Source organism: Eptatretus burgeri, chromosome 12 (genome assembly GCF_056783735.1).
Source record: "Eptatretus burgeri isolate ZD-2024b chromosome 12, Ebu_testis_v1, whole genome shotgun sequence".
NCBI lineage: Eukaryota > Metazoa > Chordata > Myxini > Myxiniformes > Myxinidae > Eptatretus > Eptatretus burgeri.
In genome coordinates, this window is record NC_140972.1 from 36,962,755 (window position 1) to 36,990,327 (window position 27,573).

A 27,573-nucleotide genomic window follows, 5' to 3' on the forward strand; every position below is an offset into this window, starting at 1 on the left:
CATCCTTATTTATTTCCTCATTAAACCTGTTTCTTTATAATTATTGTATCTTATTTCAGATCAAGAGCTGATCCTCATGAAAATTCAAATCAAACAATCATGTGCTGTGAACAGGTGCACGTGTTGCCAAATACTTTGTTTCGGTTCCTCTTATATCAAATTTGCATACGGCCTCCAGCTTGGCTGGCCTGCAGAGAATAATTTGACGCAAGTGTAAGTCCGAGCACATTACAACAATCTGGGTTTACAGAAGAACAAGGTGACAGAGGGTGGTAAAAAAAAAGCAACACACTAACAGTGGTACAGTGTGGCCACAGCTGGAACACATCAGGCAATGGAATGAATGAACAGGAAAGGAAAAAAGAGTAGGGGATGGGAGGAAACAGTAATCTGAAAGTGGGAGGGTTGAGTTACTTTTGGATAATAGGGGTAGAAAAGACTGTGGCTCGTAATGGTGGATGAAATGAGATGGTGGAGCAGGACCTGCTTGAATCCCTGGAAGGAAGATTGTGAATGAATCCAGGAAGCAAGAGCACAACTGAGGTGGTTCCATAAATGGTAGAAATGAGGAACAAAAGAGTGGAGGAGGGCGATAAGCATGGATGTTGGGAGTTTAACCAAGAAGGGATTACTAGAAGAAAGTATTGTGGTGAAGGAGCTGGGGAGAGTCAGAGAGCTACAAGAGCCAAGGGAGTAAGACCACAGGAGAGGCAGTAAAAAAAAAACAGACCATTTAACTGTCTGTAATTTGAGAACAGGCCTTGTTCTATGCCCCCATAGTGCTACATTTTGAAAGAACTTGCAATGCAGCATTTTAAAAGGTCAAACAGGCATTTTTTAAAGGCCTGAGAGTGTAGCATTACACAAACTCTCACCTGCCCACCTACCCCCTTTTTCATGTCAATAATTATTTCACAGGTACATCAATGAAAACATACAGTGACCATGAGTCCTTGCTTAACGCTGAGGATGTGTTCCCATAAAGTTGAGTGTTATGTGAAAAAGTGAAACAAATTATTTTTTCCCATAAGAACAACGGTTATGCAGGAGCCATGCGTTCCTGGCCAAAATTTTAGGACATAACATTAAAAAACAAAAGTATAAATAAAACTAACCAATGTCACCCGCAGGTTGACCCGTATGTTGCCAAAAAGTGACCACGTGTGACTTCTTTAAGGTCACACTGAGGTGAACAGAGCTGCTATCCACCAGGAGCGACTCCTTGAGGAATATCTGCCTACGAGAGATTCCGATGAGAATCGTTCTACAGAGTAACGATGAAAAATATGCGTTTGCCTCATAACGTCACCAAATGACGTCATAATGTCTCAAGCTTGACATGTCTAGAAAGCACTCATCGAGGTGTTCAATTTGAGGTACTACAAGATATGGTCCCTAAAACTTGAAAATTTGACCTTGGGGTCAAATATGTTTGACCTCAGGCGCTAACCATGAAGGTCAAGGCCAATCGCCACCAAAAATTAATCAGCTGAGTGCCAGACCATGAACTATATTCCCATGAAGTTTGAAGACGATCCGATCAAAATGACTCAAAAAATAAGGGTTTCGTCGACTCCCCTGATTTGCGACAAAGTGAACTTGACCTTTGACCTTCAAAATTTTGTGCACTGAAAGGGACCTCTATAGGCCTCTGATATGCGAAGTTACAAAAATTTCCAATGATAACTGTGCTCTGCAGAATTTTTTTTATACGTGATTACAGACAAACAAACAAACAAACAAGCAGTCATAGACTGGTACTTACGAAATCGTCAACTTGACATCTGACCTTGTCTAATAAAAGCTGTCTTGAGAGAAAGTAGCGACGCAAACCAGAAGTTTCTGCGATGATTCTGCACCAAACCATCAAAAATCGAATGTTTTGGATGTTTGACCTCACTGTGACCTTGACCTTTGACCGCTTTTGACCAAAATCAAATCAGCGCTACCCATCACCCTCCTGAATCACGTGGTGTAATTTGACATTGGTAGCTTCTTCCGTTCTCGAGTTATCTGTACCAAACCATCAAAAATTGAATATTTGACCTCACTGTGACCTTGACCTTTGACCGATTTCGACCAAAATCTAATCAGCACTTGCCATCACCCTCCTGAATCAGGTGGTGTAATTTGACATTGGTAGCTTCTTCCGTTCTCGAGTTATCGTGCCTACAAACAAACAAACAAACAAACATACAAACAAACAAACAAACAAACAGAAACGGAAGTCATCAATATACTTACGAAATCTTTAGATTTCGTAAGTAAAAAAACAAAACAAACAAAAAAAACATACAAGCTGACTAACATATCTTGCAAAAACTTCGTTTTGGCAAGATAAATATGCGTTTGCCTCATAACGTCACCAAATGACGTCATAATGTCTCAAGCTTGACATATCAATAAAGTACTCATAGAGGTGTTCAATTTGAGGTATTACACGATATGGTACCTAAGATTTCAAAATTTGACCTTGGGGTCAAAAACTTTCGACCTCCAGCGCTAACCATGAAGGTCAAGGCCGATCGGCACCAAAAATTAATCAGCTGAGCGCCAGACGATCCAGTTTGAAGACGATCCAATCAAAATTACTCAAAAAATAAGGGTTTCGTAGACTCCCCTGATTTGCGACAAAGTGACCTTGACCTTTGACCTTGAAAATTTTATGCGCTGAAAGGGACCTCTATAGGACTCTGATATGTGAAGTTACAAAAATTTCCAATGATAACTGTGCACTGCAGAGTGATCAATACGTGATTACAGACAGAAAAAAAACAAAAAACAAAAAAAAAACATACAAGCTGACTAACATATCTTGCAAAAACTTCGTTTTGGCAACATAATAACACAGAATGTGAATCACATGAGCGAACAAGAAGGCTCTGCTTTCACCAACAATCATATATATGTTCTGGTATAAATGGATATCTGATGAAGGACTGATGTGGGAGGAATGAAAGGGGAGGGACATGACGGACAATATTACGGAGTCAGTGAGCTTATACAGTACAGTATAGTATATACGCGCTATCCTGGACCAGTCTATCCAGATTATTGAATAAGAATGCTCCAAGCAGTTTAACCAACACCTACAGAGGTTTAAATCACCTTTCCATTATTTAAAACACCACAAATGCGCTGGCAAAAAACCGTGCCTTTTCCAGATACATGCCCACGTTCTGCCAGACTGGAGAAGAGTCGCTCTTGACCACTGTAGCGGAGATGTCGTGACACATTGGCAGGGCATAAATATGCATGAGGCAAGACATGGGCAGAGCATAAATATGCACGAGGCAAGACATGGGCAGAGCATAAATATGCATGAGGCAAACCATGAATATGCATGAGGCAAGACATGCCTGAAACTGAAAAGCTTACAGCTGCATGAAAAACTTACACCGCTGGTGTAAGCAGCATGACCTCAGTTACGGGTCGCAGGTAGATAAGGGGTTTGCCGTCCTTCATGGTGTGGATTCGCACTTTTCGAGCCCGACCGACTACGTTGAACAATGTCTCAATCACACGTACATTGGGCCACTCGCTTAGGGATACGGACACCGTCCAGACATCCATCGCCAATCATCATCCATCCAAGGTCCACAATACGCTGTGCACCCACGGAGCATTAGGTGGTCCATTCCAAGATTATCTGACCTTAAGCAGCTGAGGAGCATCTCGTCCAATTAATAGCAAGATGGACGCTTCTGGGTCAGGTTCGGGAATAGCACGTACGTCTGAATGCAGTCCTGCGACCTCTGGTGTTGGAATCTCGGAAGAATTACAAGGTATAGCATCATAAAGTCCTGAGCAATGACGGGTGCTGTTGCAGTGAGAACAATGTAATTTTACGTGACACTCCTTTTCTGAATGGTTCTTTGACAGAGCACATTTGGTACATATTTTCCATTGGTTAAGGAGGACGAGTATTGATTGCAATGTTTTTGCTTTGAATGCAATGAGCAAGAGGATGTTTGGTCCTGTGAATAGGGCAGAATTGTTGTGGATCTTCCATTTGATGACTGGTGTGTTGATTTTCAGAAGGTGACGTGACTGCTGCGGACAGTTGCTCGACAATTTGTGGCAGCAATTCACCAGTGACATGGGTGTTGCTTACTCTGACCCTTGGACATGTATCACTGGTGAAGGTCGACATTTTCTTCTTCGTGGTGAGTCGAGCTTTTACCTTAGTAGCTGAAGAACGTGATCCATCATCATATCCTGAGAAAACCATTAACAAAGACAGGATATTTTGAATCTTTGCAATGCACAAAATTAAGGATACAAGCATCGAAAATGACGGAAAGGTGACAATGTGGGCTTCTTTATACTTGAAGGCCTGCATCCTCCAACGATCCATGAGGTCAGGTGGAAGGTTTGTGATGATTGGTTTGAGGAACAGAGATATATCCAAAGCTGCAAGTCTGGGAAAGGAACCATCGCTTTTAGCGGGCTCCATTTCCTTGATGGTGTCGCTAAACTTCTGTAAAGTTTTGTCGTCTTGAGGAGAGACTCAAGGTAAAAGCTCCAGCTTGTTTAGCGATGATTGTGTAACTGCTTTATCGCTGCCGAATCTTTCTTGAAGGCGATTCCAGACCTGTTTCAAACCGACATCAGGGTTGGAAGTGTAAATAGTGGGGCAGATAACAGCAATTTTTGAGAGGAATCATGAAATGATGATACAAGCATCAAATTTGGCACATTTGTTCTACAGGGGATTCTAATCAAATCGGCCTGATTGGCCATTTGAAAATCCAAATTTTGAAAAATTTAAAATAAAATAAAAACTTCAAAAAAGTCAATATCACGAATCAATGTTGGATGCTGGCTGAGATTGGTGAATGTTTCAGAAACATTATTAAAGACGTTCCAAGTCTGCCATGCAGTTTTCTTCCCTTTACCGCGGAAGGCAGACACGACGTCACATCCAGTGAACGCATGGAAGTATGGGATCCCTCTCGCTTTCTCAGGCCCTATTGCAGAAACTACCTCGTGGACTGGAATCCATCGCGCCTTGGCTCCTTGGCCAAAGGCGATCCACATGTTCTCAAGACCTAGTTCCTGTAAGGATGACAGTACAGATATTGCTATGACTCGTACGTCCGTGTCATTAGCCTTAATGATAATGGTCTTGCTACCATCCGTCGTTGCATCCCTAGCGTGTACAAATATTCGAGTGTCAGCTTCTTCATGACAACACGGAGACACAGCATCCAGTGACTTCCTTGTGTTGCTAATGGCATCTTCTCCTTTTGTGACAATGACTGTGCTTGTCGTCTGTGCTTCACACATCTTTTCCGCAAGGAAGTGAAACAGCTGTCTTGTTGCTGTCATCTCGAAGAAAGCTTCTCCAGTTACTTGGGGTCTTACTGGTTCCTGTCACTCTTCTTCTGATTCCTTGCCCCCTTTTCGACCTTGCCTCGGACTTCAGACTTGACTTCTTGTACACATCAAACACTTCGTCCACCCGCTCGTACCTGGCACCATAGGATTCCACCTTTGGGATGATATGTTCTTTAGCATAGTCATCAAATATCTTTGAAGTGCTGAGCCATCAATGATGACTGCATCTCCCCTTGGTTCTCTGTCTGGGATGTTCACTTGCGCTTCAAGAATTTCAGCCAGCTGTGACTTGAGATTTTTTTGAATTTTTTTTTTTTCTTCAAATTTTTCAAAATTTGGATTTTCAAATGGCCAATCGGGCAGATTTGATCAGAAAGCCCTGCAGAACAGAAATGCCAAATTTGATGCTTGTATCATAATTTGCACGATTTTTCTACTATCTACTACACTAAAACTCAGTTAAAATGTCTATGAGTGCTTTGGATTCTGAACCATCAGCCTTATGTTGAACCATGAAGTTAAGCTTTTCATCGGATGCTCGCGGTATTCCTCTGATCATGTTCTGGAAGGCCGCTGCCACATCCTGAATTTCTCAGAATTATCGTCAAACACAGAAATTCTATTTGAAACGAAGTCTCGACGAGACAGATCGTTTACACAGTCCTACAAGGCAGGCATCACTCATGGAATGATTGATGGCTGAACTTCTCGACCCAGCAATGAATGGCCAGACACTGGTAAGGTTGTTTCCGGATGTGTGTTGTACGTCCCCGCAGCATATGCGGGAACATGATGGGTGTACGTTGGATTTGATGAAAAATAACCCAATTCGTTGTCGGTTGTAATCCTACTGAACGGTGATGTAAAGTCAGTACACACGGTGGGATACCGAGCAGTCGTAACCGGAACCGGGTTTGTGACCCATGAGCTCATAACGGGGGTTTTAACACAGTGGGGGTTGATGTGCAGCAATGACATACAGCATTGGAGAGGATGACAATACGAAGGTTGTATGGAAAGCATTAGTTGGTATCTGGTGAGTGGCGTACGATCAAACAAGAACTGGCATCGTTTTATACTGAGCAGACAGAACTTGCTTGTTGGACACATTTAATATCAACAAGACGATCCGTGAACCCGTTGGGTTCCCGTTGTGACAGCAGTTGATGAAAAAAAGCATTTTAAGAAAAATAAAAAGATAGCTCCAGCAAACTATACCGCTGATGATGTTTGCAGTGATCAAATACTCCCGAAGGGTACTTGACTGCATCGGGAATTGATTTTTTAATAAATTTTTTTGGTTGCCCGATTTAAATGAAACTTGATACTGCACACCGCAGGCGAATGGTAAGGTGGCCATAAAATGTTTGCGCTATCGTGTACCGTTTTGGCTGTAATTTGTGAACATAAGGACAAAGACAAGGAACTCCAACACAGATGGAGGCCATTCAGCCCATCACGCCTGCGCGAACACCACACCAACCCAAGATCCAAGAAAGAAAATGAAAAAAAAGGTTTTTAATGAATGAAAGGAAAAAAATATTTTTTTTTATACTTTTTTTGTTGTAATATATTTTTTTCTTTTTTCTTTTCTTCCCCTCGGAGAGGGGGCATGGGCTTGGTTAAAACACACACATCAACCACACAACCCCCCTTAACAAGACCCCCACCAACAGCACCCCGTACACAATCACCCATGAATACTAAAACTACCGAAAAGTCTTATCAACATCCTCATGCCCCTCTATATCCATAACTTCCAGGTACCTCTCTAATTCTAATTTAAACGTATCCACTTTTTCTGCTGCCACTACCTTTCCAGGGAGACCATTACATGCATTAACTACTCTCTGAGTGAAAGTCCCCTGCCTTACTACCCGTCTTAACTCTCCTCTTCTTTACTCTCAGGCTATGGCCCCTGGTTCTGTCACTGCCTACTCAGTTGAATCATTCATCTGCACTTATTTTATCGATACCTTTCATTATCTTAAACATCTCTATCATATCTCCTCGCAACCACCTCCTCTCTAGTGAATAAAGCCCTGTCTCCTTCAACCGCTCCTCATAGCTGAGTCTAGCTAGGCCTGGAATCAATCTAGTAGCCCTACGCTGAACCTTCTCCATGGCATCTATGTCCTTCCGGAACTGTGGTGACCAAAACTGCACACAATATTCCAGATGTGGCCTCACTAAATTCCTGTACAATGTTAACACCACCTCTTTTGATTTATAATTTATCCCCCTCCTAAGACAGCCTAAAACCCTATTTGCTTTACCTAAAGCTACCTGGCACTATGCTGCCTGCTTACCTCCCGTATCTATTACCACCCCCAGATCCTTTTCCTGTGTGACATACTCCAAAATTATCCCTTGCATCCTGTAATCTCTATTTTCATTGTTCTTTCCCATCCCCAACACCTTACACTTGCTCAAATTCCATCTGCCAGTCTTTTGGTTACTTAAAATCGTTACTTAAAAGGAGGTCGAATACTCCACTCCCCCTCGTGGGATTATCAACAAACTGGGTTAAAGAGTAATCCTGAAATAAAACTAGGAAATCCTCATCCACTCTGCCCTTTCCCTGTTCCTGGACTCAATCTATCCCTGGCAAGTTAAAATCCCCCATGATCAATACTCCTCCCTTACCACATGCCTTTTTGAATTCTTCATGTACTCCTCCTTCCTCCTATTCCTTCCAACACAGAGCCCTATAAAAGCATCCTCCCAGTATCTTACTGTTTTTACAATCTCTCATCTCGACCCACACAGAATCCTCAACATTTATTCCTTCCTTAATGTCACCCCTTTCTCTTGATGCAATGTTGGCCTTTACCCAGATTGCTGCTCCTCCTCCTCCTATTCTCTCCTTCCTATCACACCGATACATCTTGTAGCCTTCTAATCCTGTCTTCCAGTTACTCTCCTTAAACCATGTCTCACTCAATGCAACTATATCGTACCCCTCGCTATCTACTTTGGCTTCAAGCTCTTCCATCTTATTATTTAAACTTCTGGTATTGGTATAGAATATATTTAACCTTTCCCTTCCTGAAATTCTATTTTCCTGCCTGGCCTTACTCATCCCAATTACTTCATCCGTTCCCTCCTTTATAGCTTCCCCACCCTCCGCTGACCTAAAAAAGCCTGAATTCCTACTGCAAACCTTGCTGCCCCCTTTATATTTAATATATGGCTATCATTCTGGAAACACTCCCTTTGTCCCCAAATGATTCCCACTGCTTCCTAAATATAAATCCTTCCTCCCTACACCATTCTTCCAGTCATTGGTTGACGTCTATTGCTCTGCTCATAATTTCTATATTATTTCCTAATCTTGGGAGGATCCCAGCAAACATGACCTCACAACCCTTTGCTTTCAGCCTCTTACCCAATATCCTGTATCTATTTTTCAAAACCTCTGAGTAAACTTTCCCTCCACACCGAGGTGTACCACAACCAACTTCTTCCTGCCGCGACCCGATACAATATTGTTTATCCTTCCTTCGCGTACACACACACATACACACACACACACACACACACACACACACACACACACACACACACACACACACACACACACACACACACACACACACACACACACACACACACACACACACACACACACACACACACACATATATACCAGATGAGAGTTTTAGTAATATATAGATAGAAGAGTTCTCCATGGATGCTGGTGCTGCAGCGTTGACACTTGGTGAAAGAGGATCTGTCTGAAATAACACTGGTTCGAACGCTGTACCCGAGTATCTGGTGAAATACCTTCAGGATTGTCTTCAGATAGAATGGCTGGTGGCGAAGATATGCCATCCCCGGACAAGAGCATTCCCACCTTCTCCGCAAGTGTAGGTAAGGCCGAAGTCACATTTGCTCTACGGCGAGGATACGGCGGCCATACGCCCTCTGAATTGACAGAAACTTGCAGTGGCCGCAGAGTTTCTGCGGTGGCCTCAGGGTGGCCCTACGCCGTTTGGCTATATTTTACAGGCCGTAGGGGTCGCCGTGGAATTATAGCGCTGAGTTATAATTTTTTTCATTTCTACGTTCGCCGTAGCAATTCGACAAGCCGAAACAAAAGAACTGGTAAAAAAAAAAAAGAACCCACTCGTTACCGTCCGTCTGGCCGCACGTTCGTCTTAGGGCCCCCCTGCGGTCGCCTTGCGGGCACCTTGCGTCTGCCTTGAAAATTATATGGCCGCCGCAGGAACGCCCTAAGGTCACCGCGCGACATCAAATCAAAGACCATACGGCACCCCCACGTTTTCGGTCTCCACAATTTATAAATACGCCATGCGGCTACCCGAAAAATAAAAACATATGTGACTGCTACATTGTGCGACTGTGGAAATACTGCGGCCGCCCTATAATTGCTAGTGGCCGTAGATTTTGTAGACCCCACGGCCGCCGTGGCAAATGTGACTTAGGCCTAATACAGCTGCTGAAATGTTGTCAAATCCACCCCAACACAGAGCATCAGACCACTTCCAAACAGGCTTTTTCCACAGCAGCCTCTTCCTCCTGCTTTATTTGTTTGAGATATATCTTCTGCTGCATAGATTTCAATTGTTGCTGCATTTGTTGCTGCTCGAGATCTCTCCGTTGCTGCTCGAGATCACTCCGTTGCTGCATCTGTTGCTGCTCGAGTAGCAATCAAGCTTCGCCAGATTTGCATCCCGTGGCAGCTCTGACAGAGGCCTCGGCTGCTTCTGCTCTGGACTTCAGCATGAGCGAAGAGCTGGAAGAACCAGCAACAGACTACATGTGAAGCCAGCTCAACATGGCAGCTCTTGACGAACCACCGGAGCTAGCGACAGACCGCGTATGAATCAAACTCGACATGGTGGCTCTCTGAACCACCGGAGCCAGCGACAGACCGCGTATGAAGTGAGCTTGACAAGGCTCTTCTTCTGCTTCCCGGTGGCGGGAGGAGCGTAAAATTAGGTTTTTAGCTGACCTGGACTTTAGTCCGGTGAGCTTTTGCGATCGAGCATTGTCCGTAGGTGAGTGAGTGAGTGAGTGGGTGAGTGAGTGGGTGAGTGAGTGGGTGAGTGAGTGGGTGAGTGAGTGGGTGAGTGAGTGGGTGAGTTCGTTCGTTCGTTCATTCGTAAACACTTCAATCATTAGCGCTGGAACCAAACACAGGATTTTGATGAAACTTGCCCACAAGCTTCATATCTGATGCCTAACGATGTTTTATTGACCGCATCAAAATCTGTGCTCATTGAGAGGGTGTAAGGGGGTTTTGACCCCCCCCCCCCAAAGGTTTTACTCTCTTCTCAAAACTACACAAACGATTTTGATTAAACTTGACCATAACCTTCATCACCCATAATGTACCAAAGTGTATCGACCGCATCAAAATCTGTGCTTATGATGGGGATCTATAGGGGGTTTTTGAGCCCCCCCCTCCCAAATAGGCATTTGCTCTCTTCTCTGAAACTATACACCTGATTTCGATGAAACTTGACCACATCATTCATTACTAGTGATGGACCAAAGTGTATCAACAACATCGTACTCCTCGCTATCTACTTTGGCTTCAAGCTCTTCCATCTTAATATTTAAACTTCTGGCATTGGTATAGAATATATTTAACCTTCCCCTTCCTGAAATTCTATTTTCCTGCCTGGCCTTACTCATCCCAATTACTTCATCCGTTCCCTCCTTTATAGCTTCCCCACCCTCCGCTGACCTAAAGAAGCCTGAATTCAAATCAGAATCTGCGCTAATTAAAGGGGTCTACGGGGAGGGGGGGGTTGACCCCCCTAAAATATCTATTTGCTCCCTTCTCCGAAAAAAAAACACACAAAAATTCAAAGAAACTTGACCACAACCTTCAGCCTGTGTGTTGTACGTTGTTGGCTGTGCGGAGACTGGTAACTGGAAACTTTTTGTGATTGGAGCTAACAAAAGACCAAAATGGTTTCGGATTGGTCATGCAGTTTGGCCCAGATCCTGAAAGTAATGATTGTAAGACTTCCTAATTGTGCCTCACACTCTTCAATGCATGAGGGAATGCCTCCTTTGCAGGTACTGTATGTTTTTAATTCTCTATAGCTCAATATCTAGCTTACGAATGACTTACTTGGTTCTTCATTCTTGGGAGGTAAGGTAGCCAATGGAGTTTTTGTGCGAGGTCCATTCTGAGAAGGCCGATCTGTATACATTGATGTGAAAGAAATAGGCCTTGGAGCACCGTGGCCCTTGTAAGAGGGTGGAGACACCATGTTCCGAACCCAACCAGGAGAAGAAACACGCTGAGAAGGGGAAGAAGGACATATATGTTAAGAGTATGAATGTCATGTTTAAGGGTTGAAATAAAAATGTAGGGATGGCACTTAAATTGTGGAATTTCACATGAGAAGATCATAATACTTACAGACATTCCATGTACGTGGCGGGCCTGCTTAGAAAGTAGAAATGCTGGTGAAGGCAATCGGCCTGTGCTTATCCCAACATTAGCCCATTTAGCAGCTCCCCCACTACATGCTGCTCCATGAATGCTTTCGTGAACGTTTGAAGGGCCAATCAGGCGTTGATGCAGAGCAGGGAAACGGGATGTTGTAAGTAGGGGCGCTGAGAGACGTTGACGAAGTAAAGGGGTGGATGGAGATGAGGTTTGAAGTCGGGGTTCAGAATGGGGGTGGTGAGGATGTTGAGTGAGGGAATGCTTGGACTGTGGGCGCAGACGAACAGGGTGTTGTTGAATTTTGACCCCACAGCTCATGCAACCCAAATTATTCAGTGTTGCCGAGTGACAGTGAGGGCAGTAGGATGGGATAGAAGTGACGTCAACCTAGGAAGATGGGGTAAAAAGGTATAAAAAAAGAAAGGTTTAAAAAAAAAAATTTTTAAATAAGGAAAATGTTTGCTTTTTTTATACAAGGTCGAGGATGGATACAGGTTTGCACGAGGTGAGACAGTCCAAGCTTATGTCATGAGGTGATCTAGCAGCACGGATGAGGGACAAAATAGAGGGAGATTGAAGAAATAATGAATATGGAGAAGGAGGGGGGATAGGGGACGTCAACAAGATGGATACAGCCCCAAACCCAAAAAGAAGGAAAAAAAAATGGAAACTTGGAAAAAAGGGCTGATTTGACATGGTGGTGAACAACTATCTTAAAGCCCTGGAGAGAAGAATAAGATTGAAGAGACTGCGGAATTTTGTTCAACAGGTGGGAAAAAGAGGAATGAATGAGTGGAGGTGAGCAGCGATTCTGAATTTCAGGAACTTCACCAGAAAGGGATTACTGACAGAGTGCATTCACCCTGCAGAAACTTGGGGGAGGGGATGGACAGAGCATGAAAAGATCAGAGGGTACAAGACGAGAAAGAAGGAGTGGAAGACAAAGACCACCACTCTCTGCAATGTGAGAGTGATAGGCCCACATACTCAGCTTCATCATGGGAGATTCCAATGATATGGAAGGCCTTATTTTCCATGGCATTAAGCTGAGCAAGGTGTGAGACAGGGGGACCAGCCCAGAGAGAATAGCAAGACTCCATCAAGCCATGGATGACGTTCTTGTAGGTGGATAAGAGTTCAGTGTATTTCGGAAGGATTTTGCATGGCAGAGGATGCCCAGTCCGTGAGTGGCTTTGCAGGCTAACTTTGAAACGTGGTTTGTCCAAGCCAGATCATGGCTGAATTCGCCAGATGTATTTCAGAATATTTCAGAAATACACAGTGAGAGTGTAAGATTTATTAGGATTGAAAGACATATTTCAAGTGTTTGACCAGCTTGTGACTATCAAGGTCTGCAGAGAGGGAAGAGACTGCTTGCTGCCTGCCTTTCTGCCTTTATAAAGGATGAGGGATGTCATGCAGAGGGTGGAGTCATCAGCAGAGATAAAGAGGATTTTCCAGAGTCAGAGAGATCTTTGTTGACAATAAAGAAAAGTACTGGGCCCAGAACACTGCCCGAGGGCACTCCAGCATTGACCGGGAGAGATGAGAGGATCCTGTTGAGAGCCACGTGTTGGCTACCACAGAAGAGGAAGTCAATAAGAAATCTGTGGACTTGGCCTTGGATGCAACAGGCAGCGTGCTTGGAGAGCAAGGCAGGGTCCCAGACTGTACCGAATGCTCAAAATATGTCTCGAGAGACAGCCCTGATCTCGTCTGACATTGAGAGCCTCCACCTATTGTGGGAAAGCAGAAGCAGCATGTTCAAGGTAGAGTGACCAGGTCTGGTTCCAAAGTGATGGTCTGAGATCAGGTCATTGGAGAAAAGAAAAGATTTGATATGGATTGCGATGATGGATTCCATGACCTTGTTGATGATTGGAATTAAGCTGATAAGTCTGTAGTTAAGGGGATAAGATTTTGCACCTTGTTTATGCAATGCAGTGGTGTTTGCTGACATCAAAGTAAATGGAAGTTGACCAAGGGCAAATTATCGGGTGAAAAAGCCTGGTGTTGGTTAAGTCGTTTGGGTGGCTGGCTTGGGATCTTAGGGTCCTGCGTTAGAGCCTCGTTGGCCACTGAATTAACACCAGGTGGGGTTGACTCAGCCTATCATTCTTCCGAGGTCGGCAAAATGAGCACTCGTGTTCTGGTGTGGGGGCACATCAGCAGTACAGCCACGTAGCCGGGCAAAGGCAAAGGATACACACACCCAAAAGAAATGGACCCCGTCGGGTCTTTATTGGACCCTCCAGCCAAGGAGGATAGGTCAGCTGGGGAGTCAAGGTCTGGCCGGGTACTTTTCTGCCTCGTGCGATCACACCTACTCCAACCCACCACAGTGGGACTCGAAACTACGTCCCGGAATCCACCGAGCCCACGATCCTGGCTGCTCGACAACCACCACCAAGAGGAGCCCCACAAAAGACCGCAGACCACGACCGCCGACGACGACTCTCACAACCAAGAGCAATCGCAATGATGACTCCGATGACACACACCAAGAGCAATGGCCACGATGACTGCTCTACTCTCTTCTTGACGACCACTCTACTCTCCTTCTTCTCCGGCCACTCGCCTCCTGATTGGACGGGGGCGAACATCCCATCTGGCTCGGTGGAGCCGCCCTAAGGTAACTCGTCTCAGGATTGGTCGGGGGCTTCTGAGGTACTCCTATCCCTCACTGGTTGCGAGGCACACCCATCTCGCTGGGCGGAGTCGACCTCACCCCGCCTATGCCCATGGCCCCGAGCACGTGCGTAATGGCGATGATGGAGCGAAGGGGAGATTTAGTGTAAAAAACCAGACTATAAGGAAACCCGCAGTGCACACATGAAATTAACCCATTAGACAGAAGGACGGGACCCTGACTATAAACACATACTTATCGAAATAACTGAACTGTGGGGACTGCTGTCTGTTTGTGTGCAAATGGCTGCCAGATTCGTAACAGTATGACCGGTAGAAAATAGATTGCAGACATGATTTTGTTTCCACCTTCACTGTTATTCTATGCAGAATAATTCTGATTAAACAGTATGAATCGTAATTAATGCTCCACCGCACGTCTGCCTTCCCTTCCTCTCACCTCACACTGTCTTCCCTTCCCCCAACCCTCCTTTCTTATTTCCCCTCCACCTCTTCCCTCTCCCCATCTCTCTTTCCCATCTTCTCCCCTCTTTTTCTCCTCCCTTCCCTTTCGTAATCCCATCAGCAAAGCGACAGGTGGTATTTGCTTGTGAAATAGAAAAGGAACAAACCAACCGAAAACAAACAACCAAAAAGAAATGAAGGAGAGGGGGAGTCACAATAACCTGAAAAAAGGGAGTTCTTGGGAATGGGGTCATTTGGGGTCGAAGAGATCTAAACTTGACGGCATCTGCACACATGTCCTAAAAACCAGAAACATATAGATGTTTTCTGGCTCTCCTGAAAGTGGACAAACTTGTTCTGGGCTTTGTGATATGACCTGAGGTTGCCTTCGGTCAGATGTGCCTTCATGGAGGAGAAGGCCAGTTGTTTCAGGGCAACTGCGTCACCACAGGATTCAGTGTACCATCCTTCAGGAGGCATGGTAAGACAAATGAAGACGATATGGGATGGATCTGTGCAGAAGAGAGAGCAGGTTTCTGTTAAAAAATATGAAGGACGAGTTGACATCAGGGGCGGCAAATATGGGAGACCAGTCCTGAAGTGAAATAGTGGCTTGCAGCCCTAGCCAGTCTGACTGAGTGAACTGCCAAACTCGCCGGTACTGAGGCAGCTGTCCGAGTCGAGCAGAGAGATGTTGACTCTCACAAGAATATGATCAGATGAACCAATTGGAGAAGAGGAAGAACAGGAGACATTATATTACAGGGAAGCAGGAATGGCAGAAACTCAGGAAAGAGTAGACCAAAGGGGTATGGAGGGATGAAATTAGATGAACTCGAAGGTGCAATGATTATGGAGGAGTTGGAAAAATAATAGAATTTAAGGGAGGTAACACAAGTAAATTCAAATAAACACATTACAGCAATAGGAGAGGCCAAATAAATGGGGGAGCATCTTACCTTTGGGCAACTTTCTCTTTGTTCTCCTCCCTTTACCACTGTCAGCTCCATCCAATCATCACCCTCACAACTCATTTCTAAAGACAGCTCACCTTCCTCAAATTTCTCAGCTTTTTCTCTCACTTCGTCATCATTATCTCTCTCTTCATCATCATCATCTCTCTCTTCGTCATCATTATCTCTACCACAAATTTCAACACCCTCTCGTGTTGCAGCCTCTCTGGCCTTTCCACATTCCACACCTTCCTCCCAGTCTCTCGTGGTGTCCACATTTTTATCATTTCTCCATTGAGTACATGTTGCTCCATTAATGAGTCCAGGAATAGGATGTGAATCCAATCTTGGCCGCTTGCTAACTGGGAAGGATTGGGAACCAGAGGGAAGTGAAGAATTGTGTGTGCAAGGCGGAGAATGAGAACGTCGAATTGGGGCTCGAATATTCACTTTGTTTATTGCGAGTCTACCAAATTCTCCTTCCACATCTCTTGAGAAGTTACAGCCTTTGCCATATTCTGCATCTTCTTCCACTTCTCTTTCTGGAGGTTCTACTTCAACATTCTGCTCACACCACTGCAATTCTTTTGTGAGTTTACCTCTTTGTTGGTTCCTCTGTGCCTTTCTGAAATTCTTCCACTGACTCCTTGCACATTTTCTAGTCTCTGTCTTTCTCTTTGTAAATAATTGATTTTCTTTATCAATTGTGTTCTCTTGAAATGTGTCAGGCAGGTCTTTCCAGGCCTCGTCGTTCACATCCACCCTTGCCTCATTGCTCCAATCCTCCCTAGTCTCCCCGCTGACGTCTTTTACGGCTTCGTCGCTGACATCCTCGCCGGAATCGGCGCTCACATCCTCGCCGGACTCGGCGCTCACATCCTCTCCAGACTCGGCGCTCACATCCTCGCCGGACTCGGCGCTCACATCCTCGCCGGACTTGGCGCTCACATCCTCGCCGGACTTGGCGCTCACATCCTCGCCGGACTTGGCGCTCACATCCTCGCCGGACTCGGCGCTCACATCCTCGCCGCTCACATCCTCGCCAGCCTCGTCGCTCACATCCTCACCGGCCTCGCCCACATCCTCACTGGCCTCGTCGCTCACATCATCCAAGGCCTCGTCGCTCACATCATCTAAGGCCTCATCGCTCACATCCTCCAAGGCCTCATCGCTCACATCCTCCAAGGCCTCATCGCTCACATCCTCCAAGGCCTCATCGCTCAAATCCTCCAAGGCCTCTTCACTCACATCCTCCAAGGCCTCGTCGCTCACATCCTCCACTGCCTCGTCGCTCACATCCTCAACGGCCTCGTCGCTCTCATCCTCCCCGGACTCAGTGCTCACATCCTCCCTGACCTCGTCACTCACATCATCTCCACCCTCGTCACATATATCCTCCGCCTCGTTGAGCACATTTTCAACCTCATACTTTTCCGCCTTGTTGCACTCATCCTCCAACACTTCATTGCCTTCAACATTTGCCTCCTCAAATCGTGGTTTATTCCCCATCAAACTACCCTTTTCACTTACAACCCTTTCATTCCTTTCTGCCTTTGCGACTTCTTTGCTGTCTGGCTTATCCTCACCATCTCTTCTTGCTTCATTGTTGCCATCCTGTGATAACATTCGTTTGCAATTCCTTTCAGCTGCTGGGTCATCTGCCTGGGCATCTTTGCCTGGCACAACCATGTTTAACCGTCCATGCAGAACTGTGGAGGGAAAAAGAAGATTTATAGAGTTACATTTTGATCTTCGCCATTAGACAAGTTATTAGTCATCACAAGCTTAACTGAAAACTTGCAGCTTTCATAATGTCAAGAAAATATGCACAAACAATGGCAGTTTTGGAGCATTGCCTGTGGCTTTGTGTTGTTTGAAGACAATGTACAATGAATGGTAGGAAGTCATAAACATTTATCATTTACAGACAGTGTACAATGGCAAGCAAGCTTTACAATGTACTGTATATTTTAAAGTGGTGCATGCTTATCCCCACACTTTTTCAAAAAAACACAACACCAAAAAACAAGAAAAGAGCAATCAGAGATTGCAGACCGTAGGCAGGACTTCTCTTGAATGGTGTATTTTTTTTGGTTTTAGGGTAAATCCAATATGGCTGCCAACCCGTGTGACCCACATCATATCATGTGTGTGAACCTTTTGTTCTTCATGGCCAGGCGGTCATACATGTAAAGTTTCGCCTCGATTTGTTGAGCCACTTCAGAGAAGATTTTTGAAGGTTTTAAAAAATTTAAACAATATGTCTGCCGAATCATGTGACCGATGATGTCATTATTTTTTTTTTATGTGTACCATTTTATCCCTCGATGACCCTGAAAATTTTTTCATACTGATCGGATGTGGTGTTCTACAAATGTAATCATGACGTCATAACGAGGGCCCCTATGACGTCATAAAAAAATCACACATTCCCCATGAGGAGTACTTGCAGTGTGTCAAGTTTCATTTATTTTCCTTGGTGCGGTTTCAAAGATAGAGGTCCAAAGTTTTTCCAACATGGCTGCCACACCATGTGACCTATGATGTCATAATTATCATTAAAACATTTTACATGAGTAGTCGCACCAATGGTGAAAATTTTGTCTCAATCCAACAAGTGGTTGCGGAGGAAAACATGAAAGTTCTGGGCGGACAAACAGACAAACAAATAAACCAATGTCACCCGCAGGGTGACCCGTATCTTGCCAAAAGGTGACCACGTGTGACTTATTTAAGGTCACACTGAGGTGAACAGAGCTGCTATCCACCAGGAGCGACTCCTTGAGGAATATCTGCCCACGAGAGATTCCGATGAGAATCGTTCTACAGAGTAACCATGAAAAATATGTGTTTGCCTCATAACGTCACCAAATGATGTCATAATGTCTCAAGCTTGACATATCCAGAAAGCACTCATCGAGGTGTTCAATTTGAGGTACTACACGATATGGTTCCTAAAACTTGAAAATTTGACGTTGGGGTCAAATATATTTGACCTTAGGCGCTAACCATGAAGGTCAAGGCCAATCGCCACCAAAAATTAATCAGCTGAGCGCCAGACCATGAACTATATTCCCATGAAATTTGAAGATGATCCGATCAAAATTACTCAAAAAATAAGGGTTTCGTCGACTCCCCTGATTTGCGACAAAGTGACCTTGACCTTCACCTTCAAAATTTTATGCGCTGAAAGGGACCTCTATAGGCCTCTGATATGCGAAGTTACAAAAATTTCCAATGATAACGGTGCTCTGCAGAATTTTTTATACGTGATTACAGACAATAAAAAACAAACAAAAAAAAAAAGCTGACTAACATATCTTGCAAAAACTTTGTTTTGGCAAGATAACAAATGAAATTGCTCATTGAGCAAGGAATTGCCGGAATAACTTTGTCATATCTGCATGATCTCTGAAAAAACAAAAACCTGGAAATCAATTAGGTTCTTATAAGTCGATAGTGCTACTGTTTAATGAGTTATAGCACTCAGTTTGGTCATGATCATAACTTATAAGTCAATCGGACTTGAAATGGCGTTTTTATCGCAATTTGAAAGTTTTGACTCGACCCCCCTGACATTCGACCCCCGACGGCTAAGAAGGGTGTTGGTGTGACACCCCAATGAGACATATGGTTGGATGCAGTATTGGAAGATGCACATTTTGGATTTGGTTTGAAGTCGATACGACCATTTTAGCGGACGTTATTGCGAAAATAAGAATTTTTGTTTTTCGGTGACCTTGACCGTGACCTTTGACCTAGATTCACCAAAAACGACGTGTCGAAGTTGGACTATGTCCGATGTCTGTACCCAGTTTGGTCATGATCGCTGAAACGGTGTGGCTGCTACAGGGTAAACAAACACACAAACAGACAGACACACAGAATGACACACACAACCGACCAAAATAATTGCCGAAATCCGAAGGATTCCGGCAATTAACAAACAAACAAACGGCCCCAAATGCAATACCCTCAACTATGGCGAGGGTAAAAAACAGGGGTACATTGTAATTTGTTTACGTCTGTCTGTCCATGTTTCACGCCATCTCCTCCAAAGCAGTCGTGCAGAAATTCACCAAACTTGGTAGTTTTGATCACCACTTGGCAAGAAGGTGCGAAAGCAGTGATCATTTTTGGCCCAAAAACCAAAACACAATTACAGGCACATAAAACATATTAAAATGAAACTTTGTATATGCAATCAACATTGGGGGAAGCATGAAAAATGTAACTTCTTTTTGGATTTGACCCCAAGTTCAAGCCCCAAGGGGTGGGGACTTAAGGTCACAGGGGTCAAAACGGAAAAAATATGTCGTACTCAAAATTTGATATTGGATCATTTCTGGTGGAATGTTTTGCCATCTTTTAGCTTTGCTTTAAATGGGAAACACGGGGATTTGTAATGGCGAGTCATTGACTTTGCTTGAGTTACAATTACAGTCAGAGCTCTGTATCAAGCACTGATTATAACAAACATTCAGAACATGTTTTCGTCAATTCATATTTCCCTGTATTTCATGATCTTCGTCGCTGGAAATTAACCCAGAAATAAAGGAAGGTCGGTTTATTCTGGCAAATTGAATGCGGCAACAAGGCTGGATGTTCGAAAATCCTTGAATTACAGATGAGATTGTCAAAATAAACTTGAAGGTATGGGACCATGTCTGGCTACTCAACATGTCATTACCTCATTCAACTTATGAACAATTATTTGTAAGAGCACGATGACAAACCATTAAGTCACAGTTCGGTGATTGTAACTAATTTCTCTAAAGCTTTCGATTTGATTGATAATAATGTAGTCGTGAATAAATTCATACATTTAAATGTTGGTTCGGCTCCAATTCCTTGGATCTGTAGTTTCTTGAACCAATAAGTCAGATTGTATGATACAAGGGTACCCTGTCAGACAGTAAGATCCATATGGGTGGTGTACCTTAAAGTACCAAGCTCGGCCCCCAATGCTTTTTGGTTCAGATTAATAATGCATTGGCTCATGTGGAAGAGGTGACAGAATCCATTTTGGTTCTTAATTATGAAAATATAGTCCAGGAGCTGAGACCACTTCTATTTATGTTTTTGAGTGCAAACGTTTGGTTCGGTGTTTTCGGGATAATAATATCTGGGAAATCTAAATATGCTCGTCTTACAAGCAGCAACCAGGTGATCAAGGTGAAAATTGCAGATTTCTATGCAACCATAGGCCCCGCTTTCCCAACAAAATTATGGGAATTATCAATGAGATAAAAACACAAATAGGCATAAATTGATCGATTTTTATCATAGGATTACAACGTACACCTGTAATTGATCGCATCTCAACCGTCTTTCAGATGATATAACCAGACACTGATTATATTGTTACGGCTGTGGAAATTCGCAATACACCATAAAGGGTCCTCAGGTGAGATATATCGATAAGTTCATGTGTAGTCAGGCCACACCTGTTATTTCGAGGGAATATGTGTGATTCATCCGGGCTGTGATGCTTTGAGTTTGCCATTTTTCTTTCTCTGTCGTTATTTTGGACCATTAAGCTGCCAACAAACTCAAACACCACCACCTTCGCCTCTTTACCTCCACAACTCCATCCCGCAAACATCGCTTCACCGCCATTCCCAAACAACGCCCGCAAACCACCAAACCACCACAGCAAACTCCCCACCACCTTCGCCTTTCTCCTTCCACAACCATCGACCCCACCACCAGTCAACGCCAAACGTCGTACTGTCCAGGGCCTGTTCGGTAATTGATGCCGAACGCGTCGAGCCGCGGCTACAAATGGGTGCCTTTCCAGGAGAGAATTTCGGATCAGGGGAGGTTCACGCCCCTTTTCCTCCGTCCAATGGGCGAGCGTCGGGCGGTGTGGCCCCGCCTCCAAGCGCGATGGATGTGAATTCCTCTCAGGAAGGAATTCGAATCAAAACAGGCTCACGCCCCTTTTTGCCACACCAATGGCTGAACAGAGGGTGGCGTGGCCCCGCCTCCAATCGCGTTTTGATCCTAAAATCTGCATACAGGCTCCTCCCCCGGTCTATAAAAGACGCGAGTCTGTGTGGAACTTGTTGTAGTGTGGGGGTCGCTCGTCTCGTCGTAGGTGTCGTCTCGTCGCTGGAATCGAGCCACCTTCGCTTTCACAAGCGACCAAGCCAGTCAGCCATTCCCCTAGCTCGACCCTGAGCATCAACAATCCCCCCCCCATCCGGGCTGAGATAGTGCCGGTGGCCCCGTTCATTTCCCACCCTAACCGTGGTGCCGACCAAACCGTGCTTGCGCGGAGCACGCCGGAGAGGGCTCACCGACCACGCCAGGGGCACAGAGTTTGGTCCACAGACCCCATCTACCTCCCTGCCTATGGGGAGGTCTTTCTTGTTTATTTTGAATGAATGATGTAGCGCCGAGTCCCGACAAGTATAATTGTTTAAGTGTTGTAAATAATTAGAGTCGGTAGTAGTGCTTTTGCTTTTGTTGCATTTTGGCTTTTGCTGCACATTGCATTACTGCCTTACGTGCGTGTGTTGTGTGTGTGAAATAAAGATGCTTGCTTGTTGAACTGTTTCCCGTTTCGCTTCGTCCTTTCCTTTGTTGAAAGTTCCATCTTGCATCAGGTAAGGGATTGATAGTGGGTTTAAAACACACGGTACATAATCTGAACCGTCGAGGTCGACGATAACTCCGCTCGGTTATCCCTGCAGCACGGAACGAGCCGCTTAAGCGGTTCGTGTCCGATCGCCCGGTCGACCACTCGCGCAGGTACTTAGGTAGGTCGAATTTGGCGAGCAACCCTATCCTGCGCGGGTGGGCAATAGGCACGATCGTGGTGAGGTTAACCCCCCACCCATGACTGGCTCCTCGCGGCAGTTCCAAGAGGGTCACGACTGAATTGTCCGTTCCGGTGGGCGACGCGTCGCGATTCGAGTTTCGTGGCCGATCGCACGCCGGACGGGCCAAAATTCGTAACAATATCTTTTCTCCAGATAATCAGGCACTATAATCAGACAATTCTTCCCATGTATCGCCTATCATTGATCGTATCTAAACCATCTTTCAGGCGATATAATTGGTTCACGAATCAGTAAGTGACCACTATATTTGTTATGGGTGTGTGTTGGGTAGTCGCTCTAGTCTACCCTTATTATCAGTATTTCCGTCGATATGTTTGTCTGTCTGTCTGCCTGTATGTATGTCTGTTCGGTCCAGTGCTCCGTTAATACAATGGCGATTTCGATGAAACTTGGTTGGTAGGTTCATACCATGACCTAGTTGTGTGCAAATAAGAACCGTTGCTATGGACCCATCCGTTGCCTAGCAACGGACCTTTGAAATTTTCAAAAAAATCTCAATTTCTTTTTTTTCCAAAAATCAAAAATCTGGCCACAAGCGACTGTGGGCAGTACATTCAGCCATATTGTCAAAAATTTCCAGCCGGATCCTATGAAAACTGTCGGAGAAGATAGACTTTGAATGAACCCTGGTCAAAAACAATAAAAAACGAAGTTCGTTATATCTCAGAGACTATGAGTCAGATATACATGAAACTGGTATGGTAGGTTCATGGTATGTCCTAGTTATGTGCGAGAAAGAACCGTTGCTATGGACCCCTCCGTTGCCTAGCAACGGCCGAAAAACCTCTAAATTCGACTTGATCGACTACCCATGTCCGCCTACCGGCTTCTGTCTGTCTGTCTGTCTGTCTGTCCCGAGCATAGCTCCATGGGTTTTGATCCGATCCTGATAAAATTTGGGTGGTAGGTTTATATCATGATCTAGTTGCGTTTTCCTGAGAATGGGCGTGCTGCGCCCATTATGGGCAGAGCCACGCCCAAAAAACATGTGTTTTTAGAGGGTAGCCGATTTCAAGTTACATGTTCTCCGAGGGGTTTTGTCGAATCTGGCAGGGGTTTCGGTATTTGGTTAGCCCAATGGCACCTGCATAGCCCCACAGAGCTCGATTTTTCATTTTCCTCCCAAGTTCAAGGTCACAAGGTCACGAACTTAGAAAATGTCAAACAAAATCAATAAATTGGGCATCGAGCTCCTAGGGTTTTCAACTGTCTCGAATGAAAGTTGGTTTGCAAGTAGTGCTCTTCGAGTACTACAACTTTCATCATTTACGTTTTTCCTGATTCCCGCCAGTTTGCCCGTGGAGTCCCCTCGTGAACCATCGCCGTCTCCAGACTTGTCACAATGTAAGTTAGGTTACTAATTTGGTCACCAAAGGTCAAAAGGTCACGAAAGTCAGACAATGCTGAAATACATGGGATAAAAAAAATGCATTATTGACATTTTCACAATTCTAACAGCTCATGAATGATTTGTTCGATGATTCAAATTAATAATACAAAAATATATCACATACTGCAATAACAATGTAATAAAACATTTCACGTAAATGATTTGAATAGGTCCTTGATCTGCTTTTCCAAGTCAGGTGCGAGCTTGTACTGCCTCCCAGTTGACGTTAGGGGAGCATCAATAACTTTCATCACATGGACCAAAGGAACCCAACAAATGTCCTCCCTTGAATGTAACTATATACACTGCTGACATCAGCAGATCAGCCACCATTCCTGAGTTCTATTTTTAGCCCCAGCCAGATGAGTTAAGCTCTTGCTATTTACAAATGAGAAACAAAGAATTACAAATTCAAATTTCAAAGTATTGCGTTCATGGTATCCTAATAGCAGATGATATGTATGTACATTGTATATACATGTACTACACATATGTACGACATGTAAAATGACTGTTCATTAAATAGCACACACAACACGCACAGCACTGGCAGAACATCATTTATTCAAATATTTTCAAAATATTGATAGAAACATTATACCACTTTGATATTTGACACTTTTGTCAACTTGAATATGCTCTTTCCAATGGTGACCAATTTGAAGTGGTATACCTTGTCATATATTTGCAATCCTCACCTGAATTTTGGGTAAAAATGAACATTTTCAATTTTTGAGGGATCATGACTGTATTATATATGACTGATTAAGAAAAGTAAACATGTATTTGAATACTAGTACCATACAGTTATTACCTGAAAAAATTTCAAGCTTCTGGGATGGGTCAATATAAATACATGTGGTCTCAAAGTTGGGTCTTCATACAAAACCAACATTTTTTTTCTGGATTTAAACTGATCAGATCATAAAAAGTAATAGAGGTATGCTCCGTTTTATGTTTGTTTCTTACAGATCAGTTATAGAAGAATAATCTCTGAAAATTTCAAGGCTCTAGCATTAATATTTAAAAAGTTGTGGAAGTTTAAAAGTAGCCGTTCATTTTGTGATGCTCGCAACGACCATAAAAATAGGGCCACAACCACATTTTCAACCCTCAATATCTCGGAGTTGACCGCATCTATGGACCAAAAATTTTACGCAGCTTCATTTTGATACCTGGGAACTATTTTATGAAAGTTTAAAGTAAATCTGAGGGGGTCAACTGGGAGGCCTCCGGTGATATGAGGTGGAATGACTCCAATGCAAGAAAGCCGAACAATGTGGGCAGCATTGAAGTCTTATCAACAGTAGATCTTCTGCCTCAGCAAATGGTTTGCTCCCTACAAAACATCAGCATCCCCCCCCACCCCCACACATACACACTTGGATGTTGCTATAGAAACCCTGATTTCCCAAAGGGTTGCGTCTGAGTGTAATCAGCAGCATGCGATCGTCACACATGATATAGTTATTGCTAAACCAACATCCCAAATACAGACAGCTGAATCACTACAATTTGTGAATGCATTTATAATGTTTGGTACATTTCACATCATGATGTCTTATTTCAGTTGCATTGAGTTCTTTATCGATGGTAGTGGTGGCAACACCATCATGCTTGACAGTGCTGTACTAACGTCAGGGTCTCTAAACGGCTTCCTGTCCAGCAAACACTTCAACAGGTGTAAAAGACTCCATCTACTCTTAGTTACTCCTCTTCAAACATTGGACTTCAAACATTTCCTTAATGTAAGTGGCCCCCTTCCAGCCAGAATCTGCACGACAGACATTAAATGAAATATGTGCAAGCCCATCCTCTCAGAAGATAGAAGAGAAAGAGAGTTCTGAAGAAATTACCCAACTTTTGGAGAAGTATGGGAAGTTTACCCCAACAAACAAGGGATGGGCAACATGGAGCAACTGGATAACCCACACAGATTTGGGCGGTGCGCACCTGCTTTTCAACAGAGCTTGCTGAACAAACGACAATGATTTGTTCATTTATGCACCGAGTTTTATTGGTCCTCTTCTTCGCTGTGAACCAGTAAAACTATGTTCGAAGGACCATTCAATATGTGTTTAAACGACTGAATTATGGATGAGACACACCCAGGCAGTGGACAGATTTTGACACAAGGTGCACTTTCCGTCCGTAGTCGGACCAACAACACGTATGTAAGGGATCCTATTGATATGACTTTGCAATAGACTATAAATGCTGAGACGGCATGCAGGCTCACAGGCATTAGTGCCTTCCAGCAGTCAATTGCAGCAAAAAACATTTGGATCATCACAAGGTCAGCAAGAAGTGCTATAGTTGATAAATTACTGGTCAAGGCAGGACTGCGACACACTGAAGATGTGCACAAAGAACTGAAGAAAAGCAGAGTTCAAAGAGACAATGCTGATCTGAAGAAACTTATTGATGGCACCGAGGCTTCTCGAAATGACATAATCCATTCGCAGGAGACATATTGCACAATCTGTACAACATAGGAATGGGGAAGGCAGCTTCTGAGAAGGTGAAACATTAGCTTCTGAATTTCAGACAAACTGGTGAATCGCTGTGTGATGATTTCAAGGATGGTTGCTTTCAAGATGTGGCCCGTTTTGAGAAGAGCATTGGTCAGAGTAAGGTGAATAACTTCTCCAGTGAAGCAGTGAAAACGAAAGTCACTGCGCAAAGGCCTTGAAGGTGTTAGAATTGAAGGGAACAATAAATCTATTTGGCTGCCTTGTGTATCTAGCCACAGATATGAAGCTAGATCTGCAGAGGGTATTGACTGACCCACTCATACCTGTACCTCTTTGCATGGGACATATAGATGGGAGCAAACATTCATCCCAAAAGTCAAAGTCAGTCAAGGAACTTTCATCGAAAATCATCTTGAAGCCACCTGTGTCATGTGATACATACATTGTTGATGCCATATACATGATCCAAGCTCTAAATCTGGGGGACTTGCCTGCAACATGTGGTGGTCTTGTTAAGCATTTCCTGACCAAGATTTGCTTCACATCTGGAGAAGACTTTGAATGTGATAATTACAGAACACCATCAATGAAGAGTGAAAACCAGGTTGAAAGATGTGTAAGGGATCAAGACACAGCTATGACAGGACCAAATCAGAGAAGACCTTGAGATTTCAAAGCTACACTGGGATCAAGCAAGTTCAAATCAGACCTTTTGTCTTGCTTATCACTGGAATGGAGTAAAGATAATAACAGTGAAGAGCTTGAGGGGCACACATTATATGTCAGCTATGGCAAACAATGCGTTGTGTCCATTCAGTACAATGATTGTACTCTCTGTGTAAAGTGTGGCATCCATGAGAAATAAACATGAGGAAGCTGCCACTCAAATAGTGTTGCACTTAAAGAAAGCATGCCAATGATCTCAACCCAATCAATAATTTGGCAAACAAACGGAACCAACAGATGAGATCATCAATGGCATGAAGAAGTTTGTTTGTGATGTATACAGCAAGCCAAAGCTCTCAACACTTGGAGATGCACG

The 27,573-nt window shown here is 44.0% G+C and overlaps 1 protein-coding gene across 1 annotated transcript in view; it reads right to left on the minus strand.

The window, feature by feature from the left end:
- The window catches only part of LOC147015425 (uncharacterized), an 80,361-nt gene that overhangs the window by 41,745 nt on the left and 11,043 nt on the right, over positions 1 to 27,573 (minus strand). The window contains exons 2-4 of the mRNA XM_085850163.1: positions 15,826 to 17,528; positions 11,744 to 12,160; positions 11,450 to 11,621 (exon numbers count right to left, since the gene is read on the minus strand). Coding sequence (XP_085706289.1) covers positions 11,450 to 11,621; positions 11,744 to 12,160; positions 15,826 to 17,508 — 2,272 coding nt within the window. The 5' untranslated portion in view covers positions 17,509 to 17,528. The remainder of the gene's footprint in view (positions 1 to 11,449; positions 11,622 to 11,743; positions 12,161 to 15,825; positions 17,529 to 27,573) is intronic.